At 40.5% G+C, this 12,698-nt stretch overlaps 1 protein-coding gene across 18 annotated transcripts in view; it reads right to left on the bottom strand.

Annotated features, from left to right (window-relative positions):
* The window catches only part of eif4g3a (eukaryotic translation initiation factor 4 gamma, 3a), a 59,016-nt gene that overhangs the window by 34,592 nt on the left and 11,726 nt on the right, over nt 1–12,698 (bottom strand). For 11 of the 18 annotated variants that reach the window (XM_030418531.1, XM_030418523.1, XM_030418524.1 and 8 more), the window contains 4 exons: nt 9,439–9,606; nt 6,413–6,505; nt 4,669–4,701; nt 1,126–1,146 (listed from right to left, as the gene is read on the bottom strand). In XM_030418531.1, coding sequence (XP_030274391.1) covers nt 1,126–1,146; nt 4,669–4,701; nt 6,413–6,505; nt 9,439–9,606 — 315 coding nt within the window. The remainder of the gene's footprint in view (nt 1–1,125; nt 1,147–4,668; nt 4,702–6,412; nt 6,506–9,438; nt 9,607–12,698) is intronic. The other 7 variants (XM_030418537.1, XM_030418534.1, XM_030418526.1 and 4 more) reach the window with 4 other exon arrangements.

The raw sequence follows: 12,698 nt of genomic DNA, 5'->3' as shown, positions 1-12,698 counted from the left end.
GTGGGGACTTTACATCCCTAGCACTAGAGTTTTGGACCTGGACAGGCAGGTTGCTGGTTAGGATGCTAAACACAACTTTTGATGCAGCAGTATTATTAATCCAAAAACATCTGGCATAATATTAAAACTGACAGGAATCATTTGATTATATAATGTGTACTTGTCCATTTGATCATTTCATTACATGTTGCTGATAATATACAGTTTTACTGAAATAAGGTTTTGAAGCAGAATTCTGATTTAAAACATTCAAAAAAGTACCAAAATTATGGGCAGAATATCAAGAAACAATAGTATTGAAATTATGCCAAAGACTTTTGTGGATTGCCTTACAGCGATGTCTATTGACGTTAGTATGCTAACCAGCTAGCCTGACCCATCATGTCTTCTGATATAACTTTGTACGTCAGGAGGCAAAAGTCTGATGGTTCTGCGCCCTGTAGTTTCAGCTGGGACATTTTTGTGAGCTGTAAATTTGCCATGTTCACCAGTACTAGTTTTTTAAGACAAATAAATGTCTCATAAAATGTCAGAGAAGGAAATATTCTTACATCTGTTTTACTTACTGAACAGAAAAAGACAACCAGAAATCTTCTGAACTAGAGTTTCTCTTTTTTACCGAACTAAGATGAAGTTATTTGCCCTGTTAATGCATCGTAAAACACACTTCAATAAACACAACAGGAACAAGGCCAAATCCTACACCTTGCACCTTTAAGTAATGGATCTGAATACGTCTGCCACCAGTGGATATTTCTAACAGGTAGTGGAGTCTTTTCACATGGATAAAAAAAAGGAACTTAAAAACCACTTGTCCTGGGGAGGAATACACAGTATCTTTCATTCTGCATGCTGTTCATTAAAAATTGTGCAAGCTAGCTAAAGATGAGTAATGAATGGAACAAAGAAATGTGAACTACAAACTAAAAAGTCCAGTAATGATCCTTCTTAAGATAAAGAGAGAAGACATGGGGATGCAATGATGATTAATGACCTCTCTACTGAGCATACACTGTCGTGAAAATGAGGGGGTGTGCAGGGGTAAAAGTTAGGAGGGGTGGGATCGTTTCGGGGTGATCCTCATCATGCCATGCAGGTCTGCAGAGACACAGAGGGAAGTGTTACCTGGATGGGCCTGAATCCTCCCTTGAGTATTGAAAGCAGGAAAGAGAGAAAAGCCAATGGGAGACTGAAGCCTCAATACAAGAAACAAGCAGGCAATCGCTCACCCACACAGATCAAGACAGGAAACTACCCAATTATTTCCATATACCTGACACAGTACCTTTTCCTGAGCTGCTTTGATTGACTGAAATAACTCATACAATAGCTAAGAACCTCGGAGTGAGAGCTGATTTATCATTGAGTGGGTGGTAGAGCGGAAAAAAGCTTTAAAGTCACATCAGCATTTTACTTGTGGCACACATTTCCACGTGCAGATGGGACTTTCTCCCCCTAACACGCACTTCAAGAGGTATTTCCTATTTCCAAGTGTGCAGCCTGTGTGCCAGTCTACCTTTGCCAATTTAGCTTTTTCCAGCACCATTGAGAACTGGCTGTCACCTACGACAATGACTTAGCCAAAGGGATGAATGTTGAGGGGCTGAACAGGGAGAGTTACAGACATCCTTCAATCCTAAGGAGCTGATAGGTGTCACTTCACTGCCCTGATAGTCCCACTGAATCATATCGATGAAATAAATCCTTCATGAAATAGTCTTTTTCCCGTGTCTTTCTTCTAGCATCATGATGCAGTTTGAATCTGAGCTGCGAGGATTTGTCAGTTAATTGATTTGTCCAGTGGTTCAAAGGTGGAAAATGCTGACCTAAATGTACAGTATATATTAAGATCTTTCGACTGTGTGACATTTCCACTGTGCTTAGCATCTTAGAGGACACACTCAGGAGTAAAACTCAGATTAATAGAGTTATTTACACTCTGAACAGTTCTCTGGAGGAAACAACAGTTGTTTGTTTAAGCGTCAACTCCATCACCATCGTCATCTCCACTGGTTTTGACCTTTTGGTTCACACACATACACACAAAAGCTGTGTTTCAAACCCAAAGTAGTCCGTTACACTGATAAGTGGAGGAGGAAAACATAATAATGATGATCCTTGTTTGGAGACATACTTATGTTTTTGGCCAAATGAATTCATTTTCTGATCTCTGTGTAGCCTTTGCTGTGCATTGAGTGTGTTTCAGGGGGGACAATGGCTGTTTTCTCCATTGGTATAAAAGGCCAGTGTTCCCCTTCATCTGCTTTCCGACTCCACTTCCGTGGTGGCACAAGAGGATCCCAGCGCCAGTTTGTGACAGCCAGAGCTGCGCTTGTGTGTGTGTGTGTGTGTGTGTGTGTGTGTGCGCGTGTGCATGCGTAGACACTAATGTCGGCAAACACACCCGACACACTTTGACACCATTCTATTAATAGTCTGTTAAAAATGTGTCCACACAGAAGGGTCCAGAAGGTGAGCATGCTAGACAACAAGTTACACAGGGTGATCTGCTAACCCGAGGTGTGAATAAGACATCAGTCTTAAAAGTCGACAGCTGTGTGAATCATCTTAGCATGAAATCAATAAACATAACAGGAAGTCACATGGACTGAATGTCAGGAGCCAGATGTGTCCAAGACTCCACCAGGTAACACACAAACAGCATCAGAAACACTGCACTGCCAGACACAAACACATTAACATGCTCTTCATACTCTAATGACACTGGAGTCAACTGCCGAACAGGATACAGAGTGTAATCTACACAAGTGTCAGCCACAGACACACACACACACACAGTTCCAGTTCCTGACTCTGTCCTGGATCACAGCCTACCTGACAACTGACTACTATCACTTATCACTTGGTCTTGTTTGTCTCTGGAGCACATTTTCCATTTAGAAATTCCTGTCACGAGTGTCACGATTTTGATTCTAAAACGAAAATGAAATGAAATTAGCTTTCAATTTCGATCATTAAAATTTAAAAGGCAGTATCAGCCAGAGATCCTATGTTGATTTGTTTGGGCAGAGGGTTTACTCTGGACAGATTTAAGAAACTAAAAATTGTGGCTGCGGTGGCTGCCTGCTTCAAACGCCATTAATAAAGACACTGCTAGTGTAATCAACTTTATCTTAAAAAAAAGAAAAAATCTTATTTTAGAAAACAGAATAATCAGTGTCTCAAGACTATTTCTAAGAGGCATCTGTGTCCCTGTGGAATTTGGTTTGTAGATCATAAAGTTTCCCCCCTCAAAAACAATGAAACAGCCAATTTAATTAGTAGCAACTTGGTGTAATTACTAGAAACAAATGAGACTATGGTCTCATGAGGTTGTTTTCAATGAAGAAGTCTGACAGACTGAGTCACACAAGCATGGAAATAACTGTCCCTATTTATATAAAGTAATCTTTAATACAGCGAAATATCCTTCAGCGCTCCTGTGATTGTGAAGACCACCTATTAATCTGAGGCCAACAACAGCGATGCTTTAAAAAGTTCAAATTGGGGACATTTAGACAAGTTGCTAAAGGTAGATTCCCCTAATTTTTCATAGATACTGTCAATAAGTATTGAAACATATATCAAATATATAAACAAAGACAAATGTTTTCCTTTTTGTTCAGCTGTAATGAAGACAAAAGTTAAATGTTAAATGTCGTATAATTAAAGGCCAATTATTTTTGAGGCTGATGCCAAAACTGATAGTACTGAGCAAAAACGTGAATTACGATTAAATGTGATTATCAAACTCTTGTAACAGAGATATGTAATGGAGGTGAGACATTTTGCGGTCACGAATGGTACAAACCTAAAACAGCTAGCAGCTCTAACCATTTCTTGTGCATGTATTTAGCCATTTCAATGCCCGGGCTCATCTCCACACATTCAAATGTTCTACCTAAACAAGTCCCCCGTCGACACCATTTTGCAGGACCACCATCACCGCATAGAGTGCTTCCCACTGTTTGCACCGCCCAAGATGACTGTGATTGGTTTAAAGAAATACAAACAGGCCAGAGCGTTTTTTTCCTTCTATAGCAGAACAACAATGGGAGCAGCCAGTCCCTTTCTGTTCCAGCTCTGGAACAGTAATGTGGAGATAGATCTGGCTATGCAAGACTAATCGTTTTATAATTGCATTGTACCCCGCAGCTATTGAAAGGTACCAAGAGATTTCCACCCCAATAATCACTCGGAGAAATACATAAAACTGTTAGGAATCCTGGGAGAGCGACATTAGGATATATCCTGTGCAAAGCATACTTCTTCCAATCAGAGCTGAAGCACGGGACACCCTAGAGCTTCATAGCATCTAAACCTGATAAAGACTATTAAAAACCAATTAGATTCTTGGAATGAACTAAAATCAGTTTCACCATAAAAATAAACATGAATATTGCAAGAACACACCCGACAGGAAACAGCTCCGTGCACCTGGCTGGATATCTTGATTTAATAGCAGCATGCTCAGAAAAAAATCCCACGATAATTAAAACCTCTTTAACTACATCCAAGATACTTGAAGGCTTTTTCGAATCGGAGACTTTTTTAAGGAACGGCAGACGCCCCACAAACAGCCTTTTTGCCAGCAGGTACCAACAAACTGCTTTGATGATGATGATGCAAGAGAGGGAGCAGGAGGGGCGTTCAGCGGGGGTAAATTACCTGATGGTGGGTTGGTCGTGGGCCCGTAGCAAACTGGTGGGGGAGGAAGGAGAGGTCCAGCAAGGAGATTTGAAGCAGTGATGGCAAAGCGGGGAGAAGAAAGAGCATAAGAGAGAGACACAGAGATAAGATGAGCAATGAAGGCAGATGCTTGAAAAATACAGTACAGAACCACAGAGCAACAAAGCTTTAAAAGACACACGGCACACGATGCAGCGCTCAGAACAGGTCGAAGTGTGTGTTTGTAAATAACAGCTGGCTTTAAGTACAACATAGCCGACGTGGGACATTGTAGATATTTTGATGGCTAATTGGCAAACACAGGAAAGAATACAATTTGTAGTGGAATTAGGGCTGCAACTAACCAATAATTTTTTTTGTCAATTAACCTGCTGATTATCATCCCGATCAATCGATTAGTTGTTGGTAGAAACTGTCGGAAAATGGTGAAAAATGTTTATCATTGTTTCCCAAAGCCAAAGCTGACGACCCCAAATGTCTTGAATAATCCACAACACAAAGATATTCAGTTTACCGTCATAGAGGAGAACAGAAACTGATTTTTTTCCCATGAAATATAACTGAAACAGATTAATTGATTATCAAAGTAGTTGAAGATTCATATAATAGTTGACAATGAATCGATTAATCACTGCAGCTTTATGTGGCAACACTCTACACACTGACCATGGTCTCGTTAACCTTTTTCTACTGATGGTGGATGGGCAGGAGCCAGGCATCATTAATAAATAATGTTAACTTGATGTGTGTGTATAGAGAATGCTGGCAAAGTCGATATCATATTAGGATTTTTATTATTAATTTGTTTTTTGCTAGGCTTGCTGGGCTGGGAGATTTTTCACTAAAAGGTGTCAGCTACATTTCAGTGGCCCTTGAAGATAATATAACAGGCATTTAACTTTTATGTTGAACACCTAGCCTTGACAGAAAGAAACTAAGCCTCCATATGCCACTAGTGATACAGAAACACCGACCACAACTACTCTATAAGTAGCCTGTAAGGAGACATCGTTAAGAAAATAAAATCTATGTACCACCATGTCCTACCTGCATGGGACGCAAGTGATTATCAGCAAAAAAACTAGCTTCATTTCATTGTTTCTTAATGTAAATAAATAAAAGCAGCAACAAGCTGTTCTGCTTGCATTGAAATCGCGACATGGACGAGGAACGGTGGATTAATAAAGTCCAGTTGAGGAGTTATTTGTTACCGTCTCCTTTGAAAACAAAACCCTAAACAAGTTGCCAGCAGGTTGGAGGGAGACCGCCGGTGAGCAGTCTAAATATCGCAGTATAAACCATTTGTGGTTTTTTTTTAAAAGTACAAATCAGAAGATCAGATATCTTAGCAAACTCTCCCATCTTTAACTTGAGTGGTTGAGTCACTTAATCTGATCTCTAGCACACAGCTAATAGGCATGGATTTGGTTTACATGATGTAACAGAACGCATATTTAACAGATTCAGTGTCGACAGTGAGAGTCCAACATTGCATTACATCAGGTGTTTAGATGCTGTTAAAAACACAGTGCGAGTTAGATATATTTCCTCACTGCCAGGAACAGATTGAGATCATTCACCATTTTAGGAGCTCTATTGTGTTGCTTCTACACACAACAGCCCTCCATCACTGACTCAATGAAACTTTCACAGTAAAAGCACAAACTGTTTGTGTACTTGAAAGCAGGTGAGCTGTAAATCTACAGACCAGAGGGACACTCACCGGGCGACTTTGTGGCTGTGCATTCATTGGCTGTGTCTGGGGAGAATACACTAAAGGGGCAGAACCAGCATTTTGTCCAGGGTTGTATGGAGACTGTGAAAAGACGAGAGGCAAAGAAACAGAGAGAGAGGGAGAAGGTTCATTACAAACAGACCAGAAACTGTACAGCAAGTCATTTCATTAAGACATTTCACAGTAACAATACACCAGGCATCACAGCATTACTTTGCTTTGGATGTTGCTAGGAGAAAATGTTTTCGATTGGGGTTTATGTTCTGCGCACAGATAATTGGTACCCTCAAGGACTTCAAATCCTGTGTTCCTTTACTCTTCATCTAGTGTGCAGCGGAGCTCGGCAGAGGTGGGTTTAAAAAGATCTGCTTACTCTTCCTCAAGCTGCTGCTGGTGCTGCTGTGATAATTTCAGTTTTAGCTGGCTGACAGGACTATCTATAGAAGGAGAGATGAAAGCTGCTTTCGGGTGAGGCAGTGGGCCATTAGGCTATAGCGGTAAAGAGGAAGAGCAAGATTCCTCGGAAGCAGAGTCACATTCTCCCAGAGAGGCTGAGTCACGCAGTCAACATATTTCTGAGTGAGAGCAGCCAGAGATGGCAGCATCACAGCAGTGTCACAGTCTCACAGTGATTCTGTCCTTCTGATAGGGCTGCAACCAATGATCTCTAGATAAATTGATTCAGCATGTAGGTCAATAAAACCTAAAAAAAAAATGTGAAACATGCTCATTTCAATTTTCAAAAAGGGCAAAAGTGACGTCTTCGAATGGCTTTTGTTGTCCAACCAACACTTCATCTACCGTCATGGCCGACAAGGAGTAGCAGCAGCTCTTTCCATTTAAGAAACTGGAAAAGCAAATATTTGACATTAAATATTTGACATTATCCATCTGTATTTGTATCCATATCTTTAATGCTTTAGTTATGTTATGATGTGTTCTGTATTATGTCACGTGGCTATCGTGGATGTAACTGTGAAATTATTATTTGATGAATATGATTAGTGTCTAATCAGCCCATGAGGGCTGGGCACCAACCATGGTGTTTGACACTTAAATAAACCAATCAATCAATCGAAACAAATTACTTAATTAATGGATTATCAAAATAGTCGGATTTTAATTTTCTTTCAAGCTCTATGTTTAACCCTCAGATACCTAAACAGGCACCAGCAACTAAAAATAACTATTCTTCTAAAATGTTTAATAACTTTGGAAGCACTAATCCCGTCCATATGCTTGAGAACTCATGTAAAGCCAAGTTTCTAAGCTCAATGAAACCCACTGTTTCTTCTTCTGGGCCAACAGGCAATGGTTGTAGCCAAGCTACCTTTGTTGTCCATGTTTAATGGATAATATGATTCCTATATTAAAATAAATGGCTGTAACAAATCTCCTGAATCAGATGATGTACAACACTTGATACTGACTGCTAGAATAGGCCAGGAAAAAAACTAAATAAATGTAGAGAAGTCAGGGTTGGGTGGTTAAGCTATTAGCCTTTTACAGTTATTCTTTCTTCCCTTCAGTCTGGTTTCTATCTGTTGTGTTTTGGTCCTCTGATTTCTTTCATTGCCCTTTATTGTCTCCATCGCATGCGTAGGGATCTCACTGTAGTTCTAAACAGAGAACACAGTCACTGTGAGATTTCTACCATATATTGAATCAAGGCTCAAATTCAGCATCAGCCACCAGCCAAATGCTTGTAAAATATGCAAGCAGCGGGTAGATTTGCCTCACCCACCTGCCAAAGAAACCAATGGTAATCTACTGAGTTGCTGGGAAAATTCATTAGCCATTTGGCTGCTGGACAAATCGTAAATTTTGCACCCTGTATTTAACCCTTACCTAACCGCAACCATCGCAAATCCTAAAAAATAAATAATCTTACTTAAATCCGAGCTAATGACTGTGCCTCTGCCCTTAACCCTGGTAGTATACAGGATTTTATATCCACACCCCGCTTTTAACAAACTCCCAATCCTGATTAATCATTTCCCGCGTTGACTTTTTACAGAGCTTTTACCCAAAGTACCTCAGTCTAAACAGGACAGGCAATGCTTTTAAATGTTTATCTGATGATGTTGAAGCTTTGCAGGGGCCTTTTTTCAGCTGCAGGCTCACAAATCTGACTCGAATATGTAACCATGTGGATAGAACCACAACCTTACAGCGATAGGGTGCTGGGCTCAACCCCTCTGCTCCCCTGAGTTTCTTCCAGGTTCTCTGCTTTCCAACATCACTCTTAATGCATATCAGGTACGACATAAAGAGGATTACAGTACAATAGAGACATGTTTATCTACAGGAACCAGTGCAGAGATTGGTCTATTTGGATTTCATTAAAACAATTCACACATGGCTTACTGCTGTATTATGGAGGTAGTGAAAAAAGGGGAAAACAAGAAAATGAAATGTGTAAAAAGTGATGTAAGCATATAAAAAATAACACAGGTTAGGGGTAGGCGATATTTGCAGAACTAATATACTGTTTGTATTTTCACAGCATTATCTTTAAGCAGTTGTTTTTACTCAAATCTAGATTTAAAGTTAAAAAATTATTTTCTGATATAATTTCCTAAACTCTAATCCCACAGTTAAAAAAAGAGTTCAAAGTCTTGCAAAAAATATTTTTCATTCAGTTTTACAAAGAAAACACAATATTTTGTAACATTCTGCAATGGCGTGATTATACTCAGAAATTATAAATTTCAAGGGTGTCACGATTTCCATTATAATTGCAAAATAGTTCTAAATGGGCTTTCTATTTCAATCAAGACCTCTATCTTTTTAAAGAACCTGAAAATATAGCTAACAGTTGTCAGGGCAGAAAACCATCTGTTGATCTAAGAAATCCAGATGCAATAATGTAACGGTAACATAACCACTGTTCTAATTCATTCTTGTGTTGAACTGTCGCCCAGCCCTAACATAAGTCATAAAGAGCAAGCAGATGAACGGACAGATGGAACATGAATATGCAGAGAGGATGACGGCGGACAGTGACAACTCACCCCTCCACCTGCCTCCCAGCCCTTAGGGTAGCGATATGGGGAAGCTGTGGGTACTGATACCTGAGAGAGCGCCGGGGAGTGGGCATGACCGGGCGGGGTGCCCGCCAAGCTAGGGTGTCCCTTTGTGATGTCGTGAGCAGTGTAAGGAGGGCCAGCGTGCCTGGGTACCTGCATCACAGAGAAGAGAAAGGTTAGAATGAGATATTATGTCAGACTGATGCACACAGACACAGTGATGTAGAGAAGGAACAGCAGAGGCAGGATTCCACAGGTCATTAGTCTACCCTCCTGCTGAGGAATGTAAATTAAGCGCTCAGGCTGGAGGATTAGCCCCTGTATGTGTGCAGAGGTGAAGACTTGTACTGTGCATGGGTGTTGAAGCCTGCTGGGGTTGGCTAAGACTGGCCTCTTCTGTTGTCTGCTGCGCCAAACTACACTGTGCAAGGATGTCCAGGCCTCATATGGCAAGAATGGGTCAAGTAATCATATTATGATCCCACTGATCTGTGACAGATAGAGTGCACCTGGTACAACTGAGTCATGCTGAACAAGCCTCATCGATAAGAAAGGGTTCCAGGTAGGCACCAGCCGTGCAAACAGTAACGGGAAAAGACGAGATTTAACTCGGCTCTCAGCCCGAGTGTGGCAGGATGGGCCTTGGCTGCTGCAGCTGTGGGCTGGCACCACTGCAAGTGCTGCTTGTTGCTGCAGCAGGCCCAAGACACGAGGGAACGAGAGAGGATACTGCAGGAGGAGAGCAGGAGGCAGACACTGAGACAGCCTGCAAAGATGGGCTCTCTCTCTGGAGACCCTTTTTGCTTCCTCTCTACACAACCTGACCATTAAGAGCTGAAAAAGCAGAGCTAACATTTAAAAGCTAACATCTACAAATTGGATTATGTTTAAATCTACCCGGTACAACAGGGACTATTCTGTACAGCTTCTATAGTACCAATCCCCTCTGCATCTCTCCATCTTCTCTGTGTGGCCCACTTCCCTCAGATGACCTCGGATAAGGCAACTAATCTAGCTGCTGTTGCCAGGGGAGGGGCCTGCTCTGCTTCAGGCGAGTGACTGATTCTGAGGACATACAGAGTGATGGGATGGGGGATGGGAGGCAAGCGGCTGTATAGGAGCTGTACATGAGGCGGAGAATAAAAAAAAAAAGAATAAAAAAAAAAAAGAGTACAAACCAAACCGTCCATTGCACAGAACAAATATTTCATGCCATCAGCACGGTTTATTTCCACCAGTGTCATCATTGTTACAGCCTGACGCTTTTCAGAGCTAGGAAATCTCATAAAACCGGCAGTGATTCCAGTTCTGTTGTGTTACAGCAGATAAATAAAGTCACAGCTTCAAACAGTGACTATTCTTGACCCACGTACCTCCACTTTTCAGAAATGTTTTCATCACCTTGAACATCCTCTTTGCGGTGTCAAATAATCAACGAAGCAATTCTAAGGTATACTATAAGGTAGTCTCACTCAGCACCACATTGTTTCCATTTTGTCAGCTTAGTTCATTCAGTGTGAGAAAAATCAATAAAATGTGACACAATAAAGGAAATCAATACTCCTATCTCCTAATTTCTACAGTAAACACTAATTTACAAGATGTGCTACAGTGAACAAAGAGCTATCTGTGCTTTTAATGGGAGGATTGTCACTATCAGTATCTTACAAAGTCTACAAAAAGCCTCTCATAAATCCATGCCCTGCAGGTAAATGCACATTAGGCTTATCAGAGGAGAGACCCAGCACAGTGCAGAAGGGCAGCATGGATCGTTGTACAACATCACGTCCACTTGGAATGGGTGATGGTCAGGACAAGACCCACAGAGGAAGGGAGGATGCCATTTCAGTTTTGTTTTTGTCTTTAGAGAGATGCAGTAGGCGTGGCTGGTCACTGAGAACCAGACAATAAAAGGCCCCCCAAAGTTCAGCCGAGGACAGAAAATAATTTTATTTTAATTTTCTGAGACTAAACATAATTGTCTACTTGAATCTCCTAATTCACGTGTTTTTGTCCCGAGGAGGTTCAAATAAAAACAACAGGAATTATGTGAATATAATAACGACAAATATCTAATACAGGGCATGTTAATTAACTCCTGAAGGACACACTGAATGGTAAAGGTCCCCTGAGGTGACACATTTCCACAGCAGGCTTCTTGTGGTCAGATCTCAGCACAATGACTTAACAAGCGTGCCTTCTCCTTGAGGTGATAGAAATAAAAAAAAGCCACAAACAGATGTTTACTGGGCCTGTAAAAGCTATTCAAACCTCTTGCTGAGATTTATTTACACATTCCAGATAAAATGTTAAGTGAGAAAAACTCCTAGTTACTGTGACGCAATATGTCACTATGTTAAAAAACATAAAATTTATAAAAATGTAAGGAGGTACTTTTATAGGAACAGTTTCCTTGCCTGGTAGCAAACCACTGTGCCATTTTTGAGCTCCACATACATTTAGCTGCCAGTTTATTAGATGGACTTGATGGTTATACTGTTCGTAGGATGAAACAGGTGAATTGTTCCCCTACTGAACTTAAAAACAGCAGGACATTCACTTCTTTTGTTTAGATCTTTGGGGTGAATTATTTTTAAGGAAAAAAGGAATTCTGATTTATAATCAGTAAGCGGACATATTTTGGCACGTAGACCTGATTATAATGGTTATAATGTTCTGCCTGAGGCGTTTCTATTATTTTGTCAACCCTAGTTTTTATCAATGATGACAGACTAAATCTTAGTGACAGAAGTTCAAAAAGCCTCCAAAAAACAACCATAAACCTGAATCAACATCTCTCTACGACACTTTCAACAAAAACAACACTTCATTTTAGCCAGGTTTCCTAATTATCTGGCAACCGATGGCTGAATATTTTCAGCACAGTCATGTTTAAAGTGTATGCAGCTACATCAATGCTTCCTCTCTAATTTTTATGGCTGAGAGGCTTTGTCCACACATAAAGATTTTTTTCTAAATAGATATTTGTCCACACCACAAAATATATCTGTAGTATAGTCTAGGATTTCTCAAGAACACTAGAGAATATTATGAGCATTCATCGTAAACTTATTTCATAAAAAAATCAAACAATCCACTAAGTTGAATAGAAAAGTTGGAATTGGTGCTAGCAGCACAACTCGCACTTCAAATCTGTAGTTTGCTGTTGTTGTTTAAAGTGCTCAGTACATAAAGCAACCATGTGCGTGCTAGAGTTCACGTGACGATGTTATCATTTCCCAAAT

The sequence above is a fragment of the Sparus aurata genome, chromosome 6, assembly GCF_900880675.1.
Source record: "Sparus aurata chromosome 6, fSpaAur1.1, whole genome shotgun sequence".
NCBI lineage: Eukaryota > Metazoa > Chordata > Actinopteri > Spariformes > Sparidae > Sparus > Sparus aurata.
The sequence above is the reverse complement of the archived record's forward strand: the minus strand, read 5'-3'. Positions and strand labels throughout refer to the sequence as shown.